We start from the raw sequence: 20984 nt of genomic DNA, 5'->3' as shown, positions 1-20984 counted from the left end.
CTGTCGCTCGACACTGACACGCAGCCGGCACGCTCAGCGTTACAATTTGCCACGCTATTAATTTCTCTGTTAAATTCTAGTTTATTTTTTAAAGCCTGTATTCTCTTTACAGCCTCTGGGGCTGTAATTGTTATGCTAATGTAGGAAGAGGGAAGGGTGGCTGTGGTGAACTCATCAGCTGTTCTCCCGTTGCCTGCAGTTTGCAGGCAGCCCTGGGCTGAGACAAAGCCAAGCAGGAGGAGATTTTGTGGATCTTCCTTCGATCTTCCATCGTGGCACATCACAAATTCCGGCTGGTAAGTGGGAAATCACCCTTGTTCTGCTCCTGCAGAGCTCAGCCCGGCCACCTTGAGCCAACGCTTGATTCTAGACAGACTGAAAAGAAAAGGCTCCTTGTAAGGACAAGCGAGGAGTGCTGTGCACTTTGTCTGGGTGAGATAAGATCACAGTCACAGAGGCAGCAGTAGCATTTTGCAGCAAAGACTCTCAACAACATCCACCAGCACCCTCAGGGCTGGAGAAGGGGCTGGAGAAGCTGCTCTCCACATTGCTCTCCACCCACTGCAGGTGACTTGAGCACTGCTCACCAGCTCTGCTGCCAAGCTTCAGCAGGGGGTTTAATAACAAACCCCACATCTGTGAGAGAAGTGTCCTTAAATCTGAAAGACTGAGGTTTGGAGCAGAACAGAGCTTTTAGAAAACATACATATTTATAAGAACCTTCAAAATAAAGGGAAATCACGTGGCTTCCAGCTCTTCTGCGATCCTGCCCAAATGTTTGCTCTGAAGGCAGCTCAGTGTCTGCTCTGTGCTGAGCTCTGAGCCTGCAGGGGGCTCGGGGAATGGTGTGGTGGTGGGTTTCACACCACAAACCAGACAGAAATCAGTCCCTTGAATACTCATGAATCCTACATCAGCCCCTCAGTGACCAGGGTCTGTCTGCTGAGGCCATGTGGAGGCTGGGGCAGCTGGTGCTGACCTGCTCTGCTTTTAAGACGAGACACAAGTCTCTTGAGCAAGCTTTGTAAGCAAACTGTGCAGTCAACAGTGATGTCTGCCCACCCAAATCCTACCCTGCAGTCATAAAAACCAAACCAAACAAACCCACAACGATCCCCAAAACCATTCAAACATACAAAAATCAACCTGATCGACCTGTACCTATTCTTCACATTTTGTTGCTGTTCAAGAGTTTGAATTGTTGCCTCCCATAAGGCTGCTCTGATTCATGGCAACACTCAGGCATTGTGTGTTTGGTAAATCCCAGCAGATATTTCTGCTCAGATTTTGCAGCAACTGTTAAAACCCTGACTGACTCAGAATACAGATTAGGGCACACACCAAGCAGCTTCATTTCAACGTGTTCCTCCTATGGAGCAGCCAGGCTCACTCAAGGCATCTATGAGGTTTAACAGTAAAACTAAAATGAACCCCCAAACCAAGAATTATGCATGCAATATATTTCCCACTGAGATAAGCAAATGGAAATTGGCTGAGCCAGGCATTTCATCCAGCTCACAGCTGACAAGGGGTCATTCCCTGCAGTGTATTTAGCAATGATTTGTCCAGCCTAGTGTTGATTATCTAAAACAACACAGATCTGCCTCCATTTCTCCAGGGAGATTGTTTGCAGCCAAACTCATTGGCAAAAGGTTTCTCCTAACATCTTGTTTTCCTCTGCTTTCCTTACATCTCACCTCTCCACAGCTCAGCCTTCAGCCACACTAATTCCAAACCCATTTCTGTGGGTTACCCCCATGCAGCCGTTTTGTACTGAGCTACATCTTCTTGGCTTTTTTAAATCATCACTTAGACAGACTTACAGCTTTAATTCCTGAAATCTTCTGCCATTGCCCAATTCCTTCATCTCAGTCACTGCAGCTGTTCTTTGTAGCCCCTCCAACTTGGCTGCTGCCTTCTGGTATGAGATCTAGCCCAACATGAACAAGCTTGGCTTCTCCTGAAGAGGCAGATCAATACCTTCACAGCTGTGCTGGGTGGAGGATTCCTTCCAGCTTCACAGAGCTCCTGCAGAACAAAGATCCTGAGCAGCTCAGGAAGGAGCAGCTGGAGCACTGACAGTGACTCTGCCACACCTGCAGGAAAGAACTGGGTGCATGCTCAGGGAGAAGCTGGAGATGGGATATTGGGGGGATATTTTGACACCTTACCAAATGACTCAGAACTGAAGGCATATAGATCTGCACCCCAGAGCAATGCCCTCAGGGACAAAAAAACCCCAACTTATTGCTACACTTACAGGTAACCCATGTTTTAACTGCTCCTTTCATCAAGGATGCTTTTGCCAAGCTCAGCACAATCATCCCAAGAGGGAGCAGTAAAAGGAATTTCACACTGCCTCTTCCATTTCAATCCTCACTTACTCCACCTGCCAGCCCTGTAACAACCCCACCTCACATGCCTGTTTTTGTTTTTTTTTTTTCAGGAGTACAAGAGCCATCTCAGCCACCCCACAGAAAATATCCCACACGGGAGAAGAGCCACAACAAAGCCCCGTCACTCCCAATTACCATTTTCCATGGATGAGAGGGGAGAAAATGAATTGCTGATATGCCCTTTTTACTATTTAAGGCAGAAGAAAGCCCTTGTCTCCTTACCAAGGGCCCCAATATCAGGATCAGCTGTGCCAATAACAAGCTGTGTTATTACCTCTGCTGTACAAAGCAATTTGGTTTTTATTGACCACTCACTATACAGGGCACTACAACACTCTCCCCTCATTAGAGCCTGTCAGTCAAAAAGCAAAGGAAGGCAAAAGCAGATTTAAGGAGAAGGCAGCTCTTTGCAGTCATGAAGATAACCTTGCTGGAGCAAAAGCACTGACAGCAGGCAACCAGTACTGCAATGAGGAGCTGCAAATGATCAGACAGCTGGGAATTTCACACACTGGAAGAAAAACCTTTGTGCAGGTAGAACAATTTATCTCCCCTGGGCAGGAAAACACCTACAAAATTACATCCAGACAGAACACTGAGGAAAGTTTCGTTAGCTCTGGTTTTGTTTCTTCTGCTCCCTGTGTAAGTCTGCCAGATGACCTCTGCTTGCAATAGACTTCAAATACTGGGAGCTCTTCTTTGTGTCTCCTTGGAGAAAATGGTCAGGAATCAATTTTTCCACTGGTAACTCCATTTGGTCTCCTTCACAAGTGAGTGTTCCCACAATTCAGTCCCACCTTACCCACCCCACCCTTAACATTCCACCTTTCCTTTGGCTGAGTGCAGGCAGGTCTGGGGATGAGTCTCAGCTGCTGTCAGGGAATGCCAAGGAGGAATGTTTTAAGGCCAAATACACAACAGACAGAAAATGCAGAGGATGTTCAGTTTGGAGAAACCTACATTAAAGAGATTTAGGCTACTCCAGTGCAACAACCAGCGGCCACCTGTATTGGGAAAGTTTGTTCTAACCTACAGTGAGGTATTAGGAAAACCAAATTCCAAGTACTTTTTATAGTTTAGCTCCCTGGTAAAGCACCACCCACCCAGAGGCTTGAGGCAATGCAGAACTGGCTGCTTGGGAGGCGCAGGGTAGAGAAGAGAGGCTATTTCTGGCATTACCCCTCGGTGCTAGGATGAGAACCTCAGGCTGAACTGTAAGAAACATCTTAAAGACTGGAATTTCGTGCTGAAGGATATATGATTTTGAGGGATAAGGGATTATCAGGAAGAACACTTCACAGGAATGCTGTGCCCTCCTCATCCCTGCCAACCCAATCAGTTTGCAGAACTGAAATGCAAGATTAGATCCCAACACCTCAGGAAGAGCACAATTACAGACATCCCAAATCACCACCAGTCTAACTTAAAATAGACCAAGGACTTGCCCCTCTGAGATAGTGTGGCCAAATCCACCAAAGATATTACTTTAAAAGCTTCTATCCTTAATTTGTATCTGGACACCAAGGTTCAGAGCATCAGCTCCTTGTCTGCCCTCACCTGGCAAACTGACACCAGAGAATGCACAGACCACAGGGCTGGAAGGCAGCAACAAGTCCAGATGGTCCCCAGTTCCTGCCTTCCCAACACTGCAGGAGACACAGGGCTGGGAAAAACACTTTTGTTCAAGACTCAGTCCACAAACATTGCCTAAGTTCAGCTTACAAACCTAAAAGAGCAGCTGGGCACACACAAGCACAGCTCCAGCACCTGGAGCTCAAGAAAAGGCACTTCAGTGAACCTCACTGGGTCACAGACAGGAAAGCTTTTCCCTGCAAAAGAAGTCTTCCACACAAGGTTTGTGATTTGGCCCTGTATCCATGATGCAGATGTTGATGGATGGAAATAGAAGTTGAGCAGAGGGAAATGCACTTTGGGATTAATGGGTCAGCTTGGCTGTTGGCAGTTCAGAAGGAGAAAATGAGATGCATTAAAAACTTCTTTCTGGTCAATCTTTATTTGATACATTTGCATCACAGCAGGGAAACCAAGTTACACAGACTGTCCTGACTTGTCTCTACCTTGCTTCTCTTCAAATACTGTTTACTGTTCTTTTAATAAAGTTTAAAAAAATACTGAAAAAAAATCCATTTTTACATCTGAACAGGAACTGAGAAATAGGATATTTACAGGTCACCAAAACCCCAAGAACTGAAACTTGCTGTACACAGAAAAGTCTTTTTTAGTTCTTCTGGAGGTCATTTACTAAATGAATTCAAAGCTACATTGTACAAGGTGCCCTAAAGCTGCTTAATGACACAAGAGGATCTAGAATTAATTATTAATAGTTCCTAAAGGGCAAGGGAAGCTATTTAGACCCATACTCTGTTTTAACAGAGCAGGTACCAGCTCCACTGGCTACAGGATGAAGTGCTTCTGATGATGTTGAGGTTGGAGTCTACTTTAGTACACAGAGAGCAGAACACTGAGTAAAATCCCACAGGGAAATATTTATTCAGAATTGTCCTTTTTAGAGGATTGCTGCAGTCAAAACATAAATGGGTTCTTGAGCTTCTCAGCCACTTTCTTCCTCCACCACTCAACACCTGAGCATTGGTATTTTCCTACATCCTGGTCCAGCCACTTGAGAGCACAGATCATGTGCAGTTCTCACTGGATCACTGCTACATCCAGCCAAGACACTACAAAGAGAAAATGCACAGCTTCCCAACATTGCTAAGGAAAAGTGATTAATCAGCCAAAAAATATTGTATCCAGCAGCTACAAAAAAAAGAAGCCAAATTAATTCAATGTAGAACGTTTTACAGCGTATCAGCCCCAGGGAACACAAGGAAACATTGGTCAAGTGTCTCTGGGCAGCACCACCTCAGCTTGCATGAAAACACTGAGGCTACTGACACTACACACAAGGTCACAGCTTCAGTGTGAGTCCCACTATGTTCAAACCTCACTGCACCTCCCACTCCTGCAGACCACAGCTCCTCCCTCTTTGTACACAGGTGAAAAATGGGGACATGCTCCATGAGTGAAGCATAGACCATAACACAGGAGCTATAAAACATCTTCTGTAAAGTGACAGCAATCTGTTAGCTAGCATGACAGGCCAAATTGAAGGAGACAAACCAAGTAGGTTAAAGGAAGAAAGATTTCCTTCCCTCTCCTTAGTAGCTAGAGAACTCCAGTTCTCAGAGCTCAATACCCAGTATTTGCTTCAAATGGGGCAGTTTTCAACTAAACAACAAAATCCCCTCCCTTCTCATCAATTTGATTGTCAGTGGCTCAGCTGCTTTTCTCTAAGAGGAACACACAGTAAGGGAAAAAGCCTTAACACAAAAAATCTTCTAGAGGACTTGCACCAGATGTGCACACTGGAGTGATCAGGACATGGCCTTTCACGGCCAGAAGGAATGCTACAGTGCCCAAGGACACATGGTGGATGCACACTCACGCCAGAGAGAGTCCACTCAGCTTAGAAAAAATACATCTTCCACACTACGAGCTCCAGACAAAATGCTGCAATGCAGCAAATTTTTACAACATGCTCTCCCAGGGCATGCCAGCATGGAAATCCAGGATCAGGGCACTGAGCTGGAGAGAAACACTGAACAATGCACTGCACACATCACAACACGCCCAGTTAGACGACAACATGAAAGAGCATCTTAATAGGACAGCATGTAGCTTCTTCAACTCCAACTGCTCCACTCGAGCAGGCAGCAGCACTGTTCCACATGACCCCATTATGTCTTGCTTTCTTTTAGTACGTCTCTTGATGAACCATCAAGGAAAACATTTTCCAGCCTGAAGAATGCAAGAGTCTGGCAGCTGCACTGCGAGGAGGTTCCTCTGGAAGACAGCCTGCTGAGCAGCTACGGCAGGAAGGAGGAGTGCAGCAGTGGCATGTGCATGTCAGCATCCACAGGGATTTACTGGGGCATAACCTGCATTACAAGTGAAGACTGAACCAATCTCATTTTTGTCTGCAGACGGGACTGAGTGCTCAGCTGCAGCAGCATATGGGAAAGCATTCAAACCATTTATTCCCATTGCAGCAGACTTGCTGTTCCAGGACTCCTGTCACTCTGCTGCTGGGTACTGTTGGCGATTGCTTCAGCTCCTCACTTCAGTAAAAGCAGGGAACTAAAGCTGCACATCCCTAAACGATCTGTAATCCTCAACAGCTCCTCTCCTTCCCTCCCTGTGAGAGGCAGAGCTTCCTACCAGATAAGCAGCCATCAGCATGTGAAAGGCAAGCACCGATTATCCTGCCTGGAGAGCTCCAAGCCCTGCACTCCACTAGCCCTGGAGTTACACAGTGCCAGTCATGCAGCTGTGGGTTTGCCTGGGGAGGAGGGGAGGGAGTAGTCCTGTCTTTGACGATTTGCAGTGCAACACCAGCTGTGATGGAGAAAAGCACAACTGCAGCTATCCCCTCCACCCTCCAACTTCCTAGCTGCTGTCCCATCCATCATATCCATCAAGACAGACTTTATGTCCTGATCCAAGGAATTGCACCAGAGAAAATTCATTTTGGAAATGGCCACAATAAGAATCTTTTGGGTTTTGACTTGTCCATGACTTTGATTTTACTTCCTAGTGCTCAGGTCTGACCATTTCCTGCTGCTTGGCATCCCGTAGAAAGCACCAGCAAAAGCTGGTTGTGGAGCTGACAGCTGAAGGTCAAGGTTGAACTTGGAAAAAGCTCTTGTAACAAAAGGACTTCCAGAATACTGCTGCGGCTTTTCCTGCCACGACAAAAAGAAATGACCCATTTTTTTGGTCTTTGACTGGCGAGACAGGGACTTGGCAGCTAAACCTACACCATATGCAACTTTAGCAAAAAAAGTGCGTTATTAAAAAGAAAAAAAAACAAAACCTGAGATTAAGGTAACAGCACTTGCCAAATTGTCAGCTCCACTGATGCTCAGGTATGGAATAAGCAGCTGTTTGGAACCAGCTCATCGTTCCCTGGGATCACAGCACAGCCCTCGTGGTTCTGGGTGAAATGCCACACCTATGACAACTTCACATCTCATTCACAAAAGGATTAACAGGCTCCAGAATAGCATTGCCCAGATGTACTTTGTTCCTGACAGCACATCCTTATCCCTTACATACCTCAGTGCCAACACACTTCAAGTCTTCGTGGGCTTCTCTGAACAAACTTTACAGCCTGTTTGAGCAGCCCTTTGGATGCAGGGAATCACAAGGGATAGAGTAACTGCAGAGGATGAGTTTTTCCAGGTATTGCATTTAAATGTAAGTTTCTCACACTTCAGGCTAAATATGTAGCTTTCTTCCTCCAGAAGGCCTAAAGGCCCATAGGTCACCAAACAGCCTCTCCAGTGGTATAGGATCTCTTCTCACTAAAACTGTCTCACTGCAAGGCAATTATAGCAAGTCAAACCATCACTGCTGTGATTACTGTGAAGTTACAGCTGAAGAGGAAAACAGAAGAGGATTCTGTGGCCAGAGACAAATGCTCTTCTTCTTGTGCTTTATCTGAAGAGAAAGCAGTTCCAGCTATCAAAGCAGGTAGATTTGTTTCTACCACCTCCATGGTGCATAGAACCAACACCTGGGAAAAGAAGTGGCAATGGGGAAAAGGGATGCTGCTCCTCAAACAGCAAGGCTTGGTACAGACAGCTCACCAAGAGCTCCACAATCCCTGCTCAGGAATGAGGAAGTGGCTCAAGATTCTGGAAATCGTCCTTCTCAGCTTGAAGACTAAAATAAAACCAATTCCTGAACGAGTCTGTAAGTGATGCTGGCACATCCAGAGCTCTGCTGATGCCTCTCCCTGACACCCTGGCAGAAGCACTTGGCTCCACAGCACCACATATCAGTGTGTCTGCATGAATATTAAGGCTTCAGTGGGTCAGTGACTTATGGTTGATTTATTTTTGTTAAAGCTAATCCTCATTCCACCAGTGAGCCACTTCCATCCTCCCCCAAATGAGCACCCATTTTCACTACTACAGCTCTGGCCACCAACTGCCCTACTGACAATCCCAGGGACTACAGAGAAAACACATGCAGCATTTTTGGAATGTGTCTGTTAAGACTCCACTGCAAGTCTGCAGCTGACAGTCAAGGATCCCATATTACTCTGCATCAAGGTTCTGGTCATAATCTTCTCCTCTCCTGACAAAAAAACATTTAGGACTGGGAGTTACAGTTGCCTGGTTTTGGTAGCAATACCACTTTGGCCAGTTCAGCTCATCTCAAACAGCAGAGTTATTAATCCTACACAGCCAGAGAGGTACAAGTAGCCATCCAGAGAGGCCCAGTAACTCAGGGTAACTGTGAACCAGAGATTTATGCTGCAGTAAAATGGCTAGACAGATTTCCACTGGAGAGTCTGGTACTGTTTATACTGTGCCAGAAAGGAGTGACTTTTGAAAACCTTGAAAATATTTTATGAAGCTAACCAATGTGCTCTGGGTCACAGCTTGAAAGTAAACCATTTAGGCAGACCCCTGAAAAGCAAGCATCAGTCTTACATCTCTTGTGTACTTCTTGTCAGATGGGGGTGAATCAAGAGCGACTCCATGGACAGTGGAGAATGTACATAAATGCTTATTGCACTATGGGCTTAGTGCTTTAATGGAAAATAGCCACTCATTTGCTGTATAGCAACACATCTGAAAACTTGACACGTTCAGGTGGACACCTGCAGGGATAAGACAAGATACTTATCACCTTTCACACTTGCATGAGCAGTGGCAGAAATCATCTGACCCAATACCCGTTCAGTCTCTCAAATAACTGCAGTTGTTCCTATCCATTTGTTTTGCAATGTTCCATCCAAGCCAAAAGGAGAGTTTATAAAAAGAAAAAAAAAATACTTACATGTCTTTATCTTCTTTTCCCACCTTCTGACAGGCTTTGCAAGTCCCAGCATTCATGTTACAAAGCAAGTGTGTGTGTGTATATATATGAGCATTATATAAAATATATTCTTTACATACACACTGAAGATCCCTCTTCACATTAGTATAACACATTCTGAGGAACGCAACAATTCAGAATAAAGAACCGATCCAGAAAGGGGGAAAAAAAGCTACCCAAAATCCCCAGGAAAGCTTCACGCTCCTTGCAGGTACCAGGAGATCCCATTTTCTTATGATCAAAGGAATAGTTACATTTCTGCACTGCTTTGCTCTCCCTAGACACACCCCACTCTGCGGTTTCAGTGGTGGGGAGTGCAAGTTGCTCCCTTTCCACTGAGAGTAATATTAATAAATTAAAAAAGTTTCTCTGAAAGTGCTGCCTTAGTCCAGTCCATCATGCTGTGCTTTCCCATTCGCCCTGAGGCTCTGCTGAACCATTCACCACTTTCTTGACTTTCTTCATGCCCTCCATTACTCCTGAAGTTGTCACCCTAGAAGAGAAAGGAGAAGCATCAGACATCAGACCTTGAACTGTAAAATCCATTTCAGCAACAGCTCACACTCATCAAACAACACTTCTCACATCTCTTTACCCACACTGAGCAGTTCCCATGTTTGATCTCTTGTACCACCCTGACACGGCACAGATGGGAGTTGGAAGCACAGCTGCTGTCCTTGAGCACCTCAAAGCCTTTCCCATCTATCATTAAACTAAAGCAGCAAGTAATATTGGCTCATACTTCAAAAAAGGTAACAGGGGTGGTAAAATAGTTAAACCAGGTGTTTATTTGCTAAATTTGAGCAGTTCACTTAAAATCCCCCTGTTACTATGCAGCTGACCATCCTTATTTCTGTGACTTTCTTCTGCATTTTAATAGGTACAACATATTACACAAATACACAGTGCACAGTGCCCCAGATGAACCTTATTAGCTTAATGCACACCAGCTCCTCTTAATAACAAAATGAATAGCAACAAAACAGAAGGGAGAAGTTATAATTTTTTGTACCATCCAAGTCTGGATTTGTCATGGCAATCTGACCATTGAACTACAAAGTCCCACAGTCCCATTCAATTGAGGTAGACTAAACTGTTTATCCAGGCAGAACAGCACCATTCCTCTTGGAACTGCCTTGGCTCTCCAACAACTCTTCAGCTCAGCTTTTCTCTGCTGCTACACCAAACAGGCAATTTGGATGCATGACACATTTTCTTTATTCTTTTGCACAGTGTGATTCTCATTCCACACAGGTATTTTTTTTCCCCCACAAACATGCTACAAAGGTTATTTTGCATGCTGAAGGTAAGAGTACCAATAGCTCAATGCATTCCCAGAGGATGCCTGGAAGCACACACAGACCTGTCCTGTTCAAAGCTGCCCCTGTTGGTCTGTGAGCACTTTCACCTGCTGTTTACCATGTCAGAGTGCTTTATTTGATCAGAGCTGCTAACAACATCTCCACAGCATCTCCCCAAGAGAAGTCATCTTCAGATAACACTCCTCTTCCCTTAGTTCCATGTTAGATCCCTGCTTCTGTTCATGTACTGTAAAAATAATTTACTCAGCCTGCTGTGTTCAGTGACATTCCAGCAGTGGCCATACTGGGATCATCACTGGTTCTCACTTTAGAGTGGGCCTAGATGAGCTTGGGCTTTATAGGAAAGGGTCACAAGAGTACAGGTCAAATAACTTTTTTCCTTACTAAAATAAAAAAAGGCAAGTACAGAGAAAAGTAAGCAGGTTGCTTAAAGGAGAAATATGGAATCAGTAAACATTTCCTAGACAAGATCAAACTAATCAGTACGGAGGCATGCAGATCTTTGAAATTCTCCCTGTTGATAAAGGTTTCCCACAGTCAGATAGGAAAAAATCTGGAGAAACTTAAGCTAGACAAAACTAAAGTAGATGGATAACTAATTGGAAAAGTATGCATTGAGATTTACTTAATGGTTTCCTGTCAAAAATGTAAGAACATTGAGTGTGGTTCCAGAGAGGCCTGTCCTGGGTTCACTTCTACTCAGTATTTTCAGTAATTGCCTGGGTAATGGAATAGAGAACTTGCTTATTAAATCTGCACAAGACACTAAGAGTTACATACTGGAGAACAAGACTAGAATGCAGAAAGATTCTGGCAAATTATAGTAATAGTCTGAAAAGTACAGGAGGATGCAGCAAGACAGCTACCAAGTTTACTCTTCAGAAATAATCAACTTCATAATTACAGAAAGAGGAGCTAAGTATCCATTCCTCAGGGAGGAGCTGAAGATTACCATAAACTACAAAGCAGAAACGAGCATCTCACACAGCAATGCAGCAGCAGAAGCACTGGGATATATGAAGAGGTATTTCACACATGCATGACACCAAAACAGTCCCAGCGATTGACTCACAGCTGGGAAGATCCCACCTGGCACACACTGCACTCTAATGCCATTAGAGAGCCACTGCACACCAAGGTGGTGACAGAAGTAATGCAAGGTTACAGCTAGGAGGGAATGATCTACTTCCCATGTTTATGGGAGAGTTACACACTGAAAGTGCAGGCAGATCAAGTCACATCCTTTGCTACCAGAGAGGCCATTTACTGTGTCCCCCTCAGCACCAGCAAATAGCTGGGGGAGATTTCTGTGTGGATTCTCCAACAGTGAAGGTTAAAGCCCATCTGAAGAGCTGAAGAGACTGTTCTTGTCTCGTGACAAGTGCATGAAGTAGCTCTCAAGTCCCTCCTTTTCTCAAATTGTTCAGGTATAACAGGCAATTCCTCTTGCTCTCAAAATCAGTCCAGTCATCACATTTTAGTGCCAAATGAAATAAGGGTAGCTGCACTATGACCAGCACACTGAAATCCTCATTGTCCTCAGCACTTCAGCTCTGACCTGCAATACAGCACAGAAATGTTCCTCACCTGCAGTCTGCTCAACTGCTTTTCCAGCCCACAAATCAGCAGCAGTTAAAGTGCAACAAATCCTTCTCACTGAACCATCCCTCTCCAGAGAGCATTTCTGTGCCTGCCAGAGGGGCATCTGTCACCAATGAGGCAGAGGAGGAGCTCCCCAAGCACTCCATCACACAGTGGTATGTGCTGCAGAGATTTCATGGGGTTTATTTTTCTCCTGCATTGTATCCAAGGTATCAAGGAATGGCTAAACATTCAGAAGTATCTCCAGTTCTCCACAGTGGCGGATTTCAACCCTTTTCTCCTGTTTATTTGTTTTATAGTCCAACAAGAAACACTGCAATACTGGCAGCAGCCAGCCCTTACAAGCTATTGCAAACTGGAGTGAAAACTGATCAGCCATAGAGCAAAAAAGCTGATCTCTGCAAGCAAAAGATGTGTTAGGTGAAGAAAATTACTGCTAATGCAGAGCACCATGAATCAGTCTGCCACGAAGCACAACCTGAGAGAAAGCAGAGAAAAGCAACCAAGCAGGTCATCAAATCTCAGCACAGAATAAGCTGCCTCATGACACAGAGAGAAACTCCAGATCTCAAGGCATAAGCTAAGATCAGTGTTACCACAACAGTTCCCTGTGTTGAGGCTGTTTTAGGTTAAGGAGAAGCAAAGTCACCACACACTGAGTAAGCTGGATATACCAACTTGAGAACAAAACCATTAATAGTTTTTTCTCTTGCAATCCCTCCTCCAGTGGAAATATCTTAACCTCCCTGCATGCATGAACATCATTCTCAACCAAGACCCACTAAAGAGCATTTTGATATCCAGCATCTAAAGCCAGCTTACTGAGTTAATGAAATTAAAAAAAAAACAAACAAAAAAACCAACAAAAATTCTTCCTTTCCCCTTCCTCACCCCAACCTCATCCACTGTACTGTTCATATTTTTGTGTTCATGCCCCAGAAATGGCATTAGGACTGGAAGCCTGACAGCTCTTTCTGCCAAGTGTGGCTGCACCTTTTCAAGCAGGGAACTTTAATCTAACAAACTGTCAGCGATGAGCCCACGTACTGACAGAACTCAAGAGGCTGCCCAGCACAGAATACACAGAAAGCCACTTTGCTGATGATGAATGGCTATTGAACCTGCTTGAAAAAGGACAGACAGGTCCTTAGCTCGGCTTTAGTCACGCTCTCTTCCCTGCCAGGACAACTTCTGTGGAGCCTGCAACAACTGAAGAGATTCCTGCAAAGTCTGTAGATCTCAGAGTTACCTTTGCTATTCTTGATTTGGATTTTATTCCCGAGAGTTACAAGGACTTACAAAGAGAGGATTTGTGCCTTGTGTTGCTTCTGTACAAACACCTAATTTGCAGATTTTTCTTGAAACTTTCCAGATTTCCAGCGTCCTTAACAATATTTGCATTTACTGCCAGACTGAGATGTCTATAATTTTCAATGCATGAAAACAGACCCAAACTACAGAGCTGCACTTAAAATGTCCTATTTTTTTTTTTTTTCATGGAAGACAAGCAAGCCTGGAAAAGAGGTCTGATAACCTCACAGCTTTCCCCTCTGCTAGCTCACAGAAATGTTGAGTCTAAAGGAACTGAATGCTTCTGTTTTAGAGAACCTTATTTTAAACAAAAACCCTCTGGGAGAGGAAAATAACAATAAAACTGACATAGCAGAACACCATGAAGTTTGCAGGTTTTTAGTTTCTGCCATAACCTGTAAAGACAAGTGGGTATTTATCACATGAAAGGAAAAACACTCATGCAGTGGTTAGTCAGGACACTGACAGATACTTAGTCACCTGCTCAAATAAACCCGGGTATTTTTTCCTCCCCACAGAAACAACATTTAATATTTATGAAGACAAAAACAGGACCAGCAAGACCAAATCAATGAGAAATTTAGTACACATGCATTGCAGTGCTTCACCTGTCTCAAAATGTGTAGAAATTCTGTTTTTCAAATATCTACAAACATAACCTTCCTGATGGAGCTGGGGAAGGGAGAACCAGACACAGATTATACCCTGCCAAGTGCCCAAATGGAAAAAAACTTCTGGTGAATCAGATCAGAAAATTCAAGCAACGCTAAGGGGAACAACCCACAAGGCACAACAATGGAAACTCCCAAAGCAAAGAGCAAAATGCCTTACTAGGAAAAGGCTCACAAGGAATTCTAACCCGTGAGTTTTTAGCAACGTCTACTTCATGATGAGATGTAAATCACTGAATTACTTCATTAAACTTTCTCCAGTTCATTTCTGGCAGATTCTCCTAAATTTAGCAACTTCTCAATTGACTAAAATCACTGTATTTGAAAGGTGTCCTATTATTAGTCCTAGCAAAACCCCCACAAGCAAAAATTCATTAAGCACGTAATGCAAAGTTGAAATTCACTCTAAAACAGGCAAAAAGGGAAAATGCTTGTTTTAGTACAATCACAATCCTGCCAGTTCACACACTGACTTCCTGATGTGAATGTCTTTTTACCAAACAGCTTCCAAACTGAGACCAGTTTCTTACATAAACCATTTAAACACATGTAAGTGATAGTGATTTTAAGGTCACTACCCACTAGTTAGATTCCACTTGCAAAAATGACAGATTTTTCTAGACCCAAAGTAAAAATAGCTATGCATTTAAAAAGATCTTTGTTACTAGCTATATTTCTGAGAAGTTAAACTCCTTACATGACATTTCAGTCTGGATTCTATAGTTCAAACCTCCTTGTAGCAATTTTTGAATAAGATTCATTTCTTTTTGAGCTAACTGTGACAGCAAACACATTTGGACTTTTTTTTTCTTCTGTAATAAAAACAGTGTTGATTTATTTCACCCAGGTAAAGGAGATTTGCCAAACTGGAAAGACTCTTAGGAACAGGCTTCTAAGCTTCTACATGAATTGCAATTATGCATCAAACTTATAACTACCAAAGGATTAGTTTAGCTCTGCTCCTATTAAGGCAGCAGACTCTAGGGCACATAAAGCTGTATCCAACACTCCTGGTAGGCTGAATTTCTTAGGGCATTTTTAATTACACATTCAAAAATGCCACTCATTTTTTAAGTCCTCAGAAAACCACTGCAAAGAAAATGACAGGGACTTAGCCTGAGCCCTGCTATATAATTTTCCCAGACTAGCTCAGGTCCTGAAGCATTTGTGGTGCCTCATGGTTTCACAGCAGGGAATAAACCAGGGAAGATACTGATAAAAATCCATCTCCTTGGCTCTGCTTTAAATAAATTTTTGCAAAGCTATATGCTGAACACCAAGGCAGAAAGGATGTTACACCCTGTCCACCTATTTATTATTATATTATTTTTATACATTTATTATTACTTATGTTCTGCAGATTGGTGGGTCATTTTTGTTGTTCACTAGGGTTTTTTTAAATATGAAGCATTAATGATGAACTGTAAAACTCATTCATGTTCCATGAGCTAAATTAAAATGAAAAGCTTTCTTACTTCACATTTTCATGGGAATCTTTTTCCCCCATGAAAAGCTTTAACAGCTTTTTCCACACTACTGCAATATCTAGATCAGAAGCTCCTATGCACACCACAAATCTCTTTACACACACCAATCCTGACACCTCATCTTTAAACGTGGGCAGATCCTCATCTTTGTCACAGAAGGATTTAGAGAGATTCAAGTAAGCTTGTTTTAAATGCTACTTTTCTCAAATCAAGTGAAGAGGTAAATAAAAGGGGAAAGGGATTCTTACACAGCTTCCATCTCCAGGTCATCCTCATCATCTTGAGAGAGCTGTAGGTAAGGGTTGTCTGATGCTGGACGGAACTTGTACCCAGTGAGGACAAAGAACACCAGTGTGGCCATTTCATCCAGCAGCTGCAAGCAAAAACACGAGACTGAAGTTCAGCCCTGCTATGCTCTGTGGTCACAAAACATTGCTCCTCATTCATAAGGTTCAAGGTTTAATGGCCAAGAGGCCTGGGCCACAGCAGAAATAAAATAATTCCTGTCTGGTTGTCATTAATCCCAGGCTAAAGGCTGTCAAATCCTTTGTTCTTTCAGTTTTCCTTGTCACTTTAAATAGAGCTACAGTTCTATCCATCTCTCCAGAGCTTTCAAAGAACTATGGCAAGACTTGGCTTTTAAATGGGGTGAGGAGGAATCATCCCTATGTTGCTCAGTTTTTTCAACAGTTAATGTATTCCAAGGACTCCCTGCACAGTTACCTGGATTATGTGTTAAGAAACCAAGTATTTAGAAGTCCACAGGCAAAAAAAGCCTGTAGATGGAAGAGCAAAAGCCTTTTTCCCTGGCTCCCTCGGGCTTCAATTACACAGAGCAAACCTGACTATTTTTTTCACCTTTGTATGTTCTTGATTAATTTCCTTCAGACATTTTTAAATTGAAAGATTGAAAATCAATAATGCAATTACTTTCAGACATCTCATGTATAATCCAGCAGCCTTGCTGGACAAACATAAAACTAAGAATATATTCTTTCACCTTAAGCACATCAGTGATAAAATCAAGAGGAGGCAGGGTACTGCACTGTGCTTTGAGATGTTTTACTATAACATGAGGAACATTTTATGGAATTTTGTTGTGCAGTTATATTTAAAGAATAATAGAGAAAAACATCAAGGAATGGATGCATTTTCCTTTGCTGGCAAATACCTGGTACAGCCATTTCCACTGGAATGGAACAGCAATCTTTATGAGAATGGCAATGATCCGTGTGAAGTAAATGTAACACACAATCTGGGAAGGGAAAGGAGAAAGCATAAGAACAATAGCAATGGCCTTATAGAACCTTCTTACCCCAGAGAAATAGCTCCAGCAGTTCCCAGACTGCTGTTATGTCAGACTAGCCTTATTATGCTCCTCAATAAACATGGAAGATATAAGCTGAGGGCTCTACTGCTTGTTGAACATCCAATAACTCAAGCTATTGGTAACATACTCAAGTTACAGCAGGAAATGCTTTAAGTATTACAATTTCACAGAATTTCAAGAATCACAATTGTAATTTATTACTCTTGCCACTTAGGAGAGCCTGAAATGAGGCTGTTGGAAATCATTAAGAAGCCTGTGTTCTCCTGGGAAATGTACTCATGGCTCCCACTGACTTAATCAGGAACTGCACACATGCATCTCCAGGCACCATTTGGTCCCAAGTTTAATTTTTAGCAAGTTTACAGTATGTTATTCAAGCCCATCAATTCAACTGGCAGCTCAAGCTGTCTCCAGAGGAAATCAGGAAGCATTACAAATAGCTGGAATTTAAAGAGAGACAGAAGGATAGAACCATTAGGAGAAAAAAAAAGGAAGTTGCTTTTAGGATTGTAAGCCAGTTGACCAAGATGCCAAAGCACAGCAGTGCCAAGAGCCTCTACCACATCCACCAGCTGATTAGATTCCAACAAGTATTCCATCAAAAGCCCTGAACAGCTTCCAAGCTCCCCACATGCATGTGTGCAGGTGTTTTACTTACCATGACATAGTAATGTCTGAAGAGCTTCAGCTTTGCTAGGTTAATGGCAGCTATCAAGAGAACACAAAAGTCCATCAGAAAATTTTTAACATGAGACAATTTTTTTTGATGCCTGTCTGCAGGGTAGGCAAGAGCCAGGACTCAGGTAATCCCAGGCTAGAAGGATTTGTACAGAGGAGTGCCAGCCTGGCATGTTCACATACAGGATAACTCCCAGGCTGGGGTGAATTCACTCTTAAAAAGGGAACTGAGATTGCTTTTGCATTAAAGTTTATATGCACACACTCTGCATTACAGAACCTTCCTCTACCTGTGTACAGCCAACTACATACTGTCATTATCTCCTGCCAGAAGGGCCACTCCACCTGACACTGCCTCCTAGAAAATTCCTGTCTTTTCTAGAGCCCTCCCTGACCTGCTCCATGCCTATAGCTGAGCATCTTGCAGGTAATCACAGCTCTGGGAACCACTGCACCTTGCTGAACAGCAGCCCAAGCACTTGAAAACCTAAGCAAGGTCCTCTACCACAGCTCAGGCACAATTCACAAGTGAGACAGGAAATTATCCTGAGCAGTTCCCCAAACGTGCCAGCCCAGGCTCCAGGCAAACCTGGGCGTATTGCACACATCACATCAGCTGGAGAGCACAGAGCACTCATGTGAACCAGCTGAGGTCAACAACAGATGGAGCAGCTGTCAGCTCTGCTCTGAGAGTCAGCTTTTACATGTGCAGCAGGATTATAAACACAGGCCACTGATGCTTTTGTGACAACACAAGAGGCAGAGTCCAAGATCTGTTGACAGCATACAGAGATGCAGTTCAGAGCCAATGAACATGAGTTGCCAGTTAAAAAATACTGACACACATTTACTGGTATTCCCTCCAAGTCCTCATAATGTATTTATCAGATGTGGAAGTGCAACACATTGATCTGAAGTTCACCTGCACCCCCTCAGAGAACTCACCCACTGCAATGATTTATAAAAGGCTGCATATATTTGCATGTAAGGTCTTCCAGGTTCACAAGACAGCAAAATACAGTATTTCAGATGAGGGAGAGGAGAGCTAATAGCTCCCTAAGAAATGCTTCACCTCCTCTGACAAAAACAAAGCAGCTTTTCTTATGCAAAGGAAGTGTCAAATGCACCACTGCAAATAAATTCCTGTAAGCTCCCACTACAGAAACTACAGTGAAGACAGACAGCATCCTGTTATAAAACTATTTTATAATCTAAAGATCAAGAGTCCCTTTCCAGTTCACCTTTAGTGTTCCTGGGATACTACTGAAAGCTACAGACACCTCAAGGCAGCTACAAACCCTCCTCCAGCAGACACACTAAGAGCAGCAACCTGACCAGCACAAGGCATGAACTGACTGATGATCTAAAGTTAAAACCTTTTCCTAATAGATTTGGTGAAAGATAAAAGCATGTAAATATGCATGATAAGTGCACTGAATTGTGAAACAGGAAAGCAGTATCGTCCTATTTAAAGAAGACTGCATTAAGTGTGACCATGAAGATCTTGTGATTTCCCACACACTGGTTTGCACACAGAAGGATCTATTTTGAACTCAACACGTCCAACTTCAAGAACTGCCAGCAGTTGGTGCACTGACAGGCCAGGAGAATTACCAGGCTTTGTGGTTGAAGGAACACCAACTCAACAGCTGTGATTCAAACTGCCGGTCTAGCAGCGCTCTACAGTCAACACCAGTGAGCTGGGGAGTCATTTCTGCTGGATTCCAGCACTGCACAGGATGAAAGGACAGCAAAGCCAAACACCTGACTGCCAAATGAAGTGTCATAACTCCACCTCTCCCAGCTGATGGTGCAAAGCTCAACATCTCAGCTATTCATCATGATAATCAATAGCAAAGAGTCATAGATTGATATATTCACATATCCAGAATGCCTGAGCATGGGAAGGAAGGGCAAGGAGAGGGGAAAAAAAGACAGCCACCACCAAGGGAAGGGCTAAGGAATCACCTGTGGAAGCTGACTTACTCTCCTCAACTGCAGCACTATTTCTCTCCACTATCAGATACGTAAGTCAGCATTAATGCATGTCTACAAAATTCTGCCAGTTTTTTTTAAAACAACTCAAAGTTACAGGACACACTGTTCTGGAGAAAAATCTAAAATCATCATTGCTTGGCATCAGCAGCTTGTGAATTGCTTCTTCACAGGCTGAATGTGCTCCAAGCAGTATTATTTGAGTCTTGCTATCATGGACACTCCAAGATTTCTGCTCACCTCAGCCTGGCAGCCCAGACAGCGACAGCAGCATTTACAAGGAGTGAGGCTCAGCCAGCAGCTGTCACTTACAACTTGAATCACTTGCAACCCCAACCTGTAAGGCTGTGATAACACAGCAGCAATCACAGCATGCAGTAAAGGTTGGGCAAATTTATATTTTGAGTATGATAACCATTCTGCAAAGGACAGTACTAAACTGCAGAGAAGGGAAAAAAAAATTTAAAAGAGACCTTCCACCAAAGGTTTTAGAAATTAATTCATGCTCTTACAGACAGTAATTAGATAAAAGCCATCCTCCAGAGAAGATTTATAGCATCTATACCTTGCTTCCCTCAGTTTTATCTCTCAATCACCATTTACTTTAACAGCTTGTGCCTGCAACAGCCTGATCTGCATCAATCAAAACAGAGCACACCCCAGTGTTTTGATAAGCAGTCTCTTTTTGAGATTGTCCCCATGCTAATTTCCAACATTGAGGCTGTCCATAAGATGGAAAAAGAAGCTGGACCATCGACTTGCATACCACACAATAGCCTTTTGATTAATAAATCCGACCTTTTCAGTATATGTATGTAATAACAATCACAGAACTGCAGCTGAGGGTGCAGGGAGCTTGAGCCCAGACAATACAATCCATAAAGAAAAACCATAATGCAGCCAGTGAACGTGTTCAAGGTACAGCTGAGAGTATTTTTTCAATGCTTTGCTTGCCCTACTCATGCTGATGCATTTGAGATGTGATTTGTGCCATTATCAAACTGTAAATGGAAGCTTTCTGCTCTCCCCAGTGATGCAGCACATGTAGATCTAACTCTCGAAAAAGCAGCTCTGAGATGTGTGGCTCTACAGCCTGAGCTCTCTGCTTAAAAGCATTCCTGTACCAGAAAGAAGAGGTCAGACAGATTCAGCAAGGCTCAGTGTCACCAAGAAGAAGGTGGCACAGACTCCTTAATCTTGAATGTCCTGAACCACATCAGCCATTTGGCACAAAAGTGCTCCACCAGGGTCAGATGAAAACCCAAAGCACAGGATAAGCCCTG

The 20984-nt window shown here is 43.4% G+C and overlaps 1 protein-coding gene across 4 annotated transcripts in view; it reads right to left on the bottom strand.

Annotated features, from left to right (window-relative positions):
- Nucleotides 1-4391: 4391 nt before the first annotated feature.
- GPR107 (G protein-coupled receptor 107) overlaps nt 4392-20984 on the bottom strand; it is a 38393-nt gene continuing 21800 nt past the window's right edge. For 2 of the 4 annotated variants that reach the window (XM_041719617.2, XM_041719616.2), the window contains exons 16-19: nt 17687-17736; nt 16870-16953; nt 15947-16071; nt 9340-9798 (exon numbers count right to left, since the gene is read on the bottom strand). In XM_041719617.2, coding sequence (XP_041575551.2) covers nt 9702-9798; nt 15947-16071; nt 16870-16953; nt 17687-17736 — 356 coding nt within the window. In that variant the 3' untranslated portion in view covers nt 9340-9701. Of the gene's footprint in view, nt 9799-15946; nt 16072-16869; nt 16954-17686; nt 17737-20984 lie in introns of all 4 variants that reach the window. The other 2 variants (XM_030286309.4, XM_030286308.4) reach the window with 2 other exon arrangements.

Source organism: Taeniopygia guttata, chromosome 17 (genome assembly GCF_048771995.1).
Source record: "Taeniopygia guttata chromosome 17, bTaeGut7.mat, whole genome shotgun sequence".
In the NCBI taxonomy this organism is placed as follows: domain Eukaryota; kingdom Metazoa; phylum Chordata; class Aves; order Passeriformes; family Estrildidae; genus Taeniopygia; species Taeniopygia guttata.
Note: the sequence above shows the minus strand (reverse complement) of the source record. Positions and strands in the feature narration are given on the sequence as shown.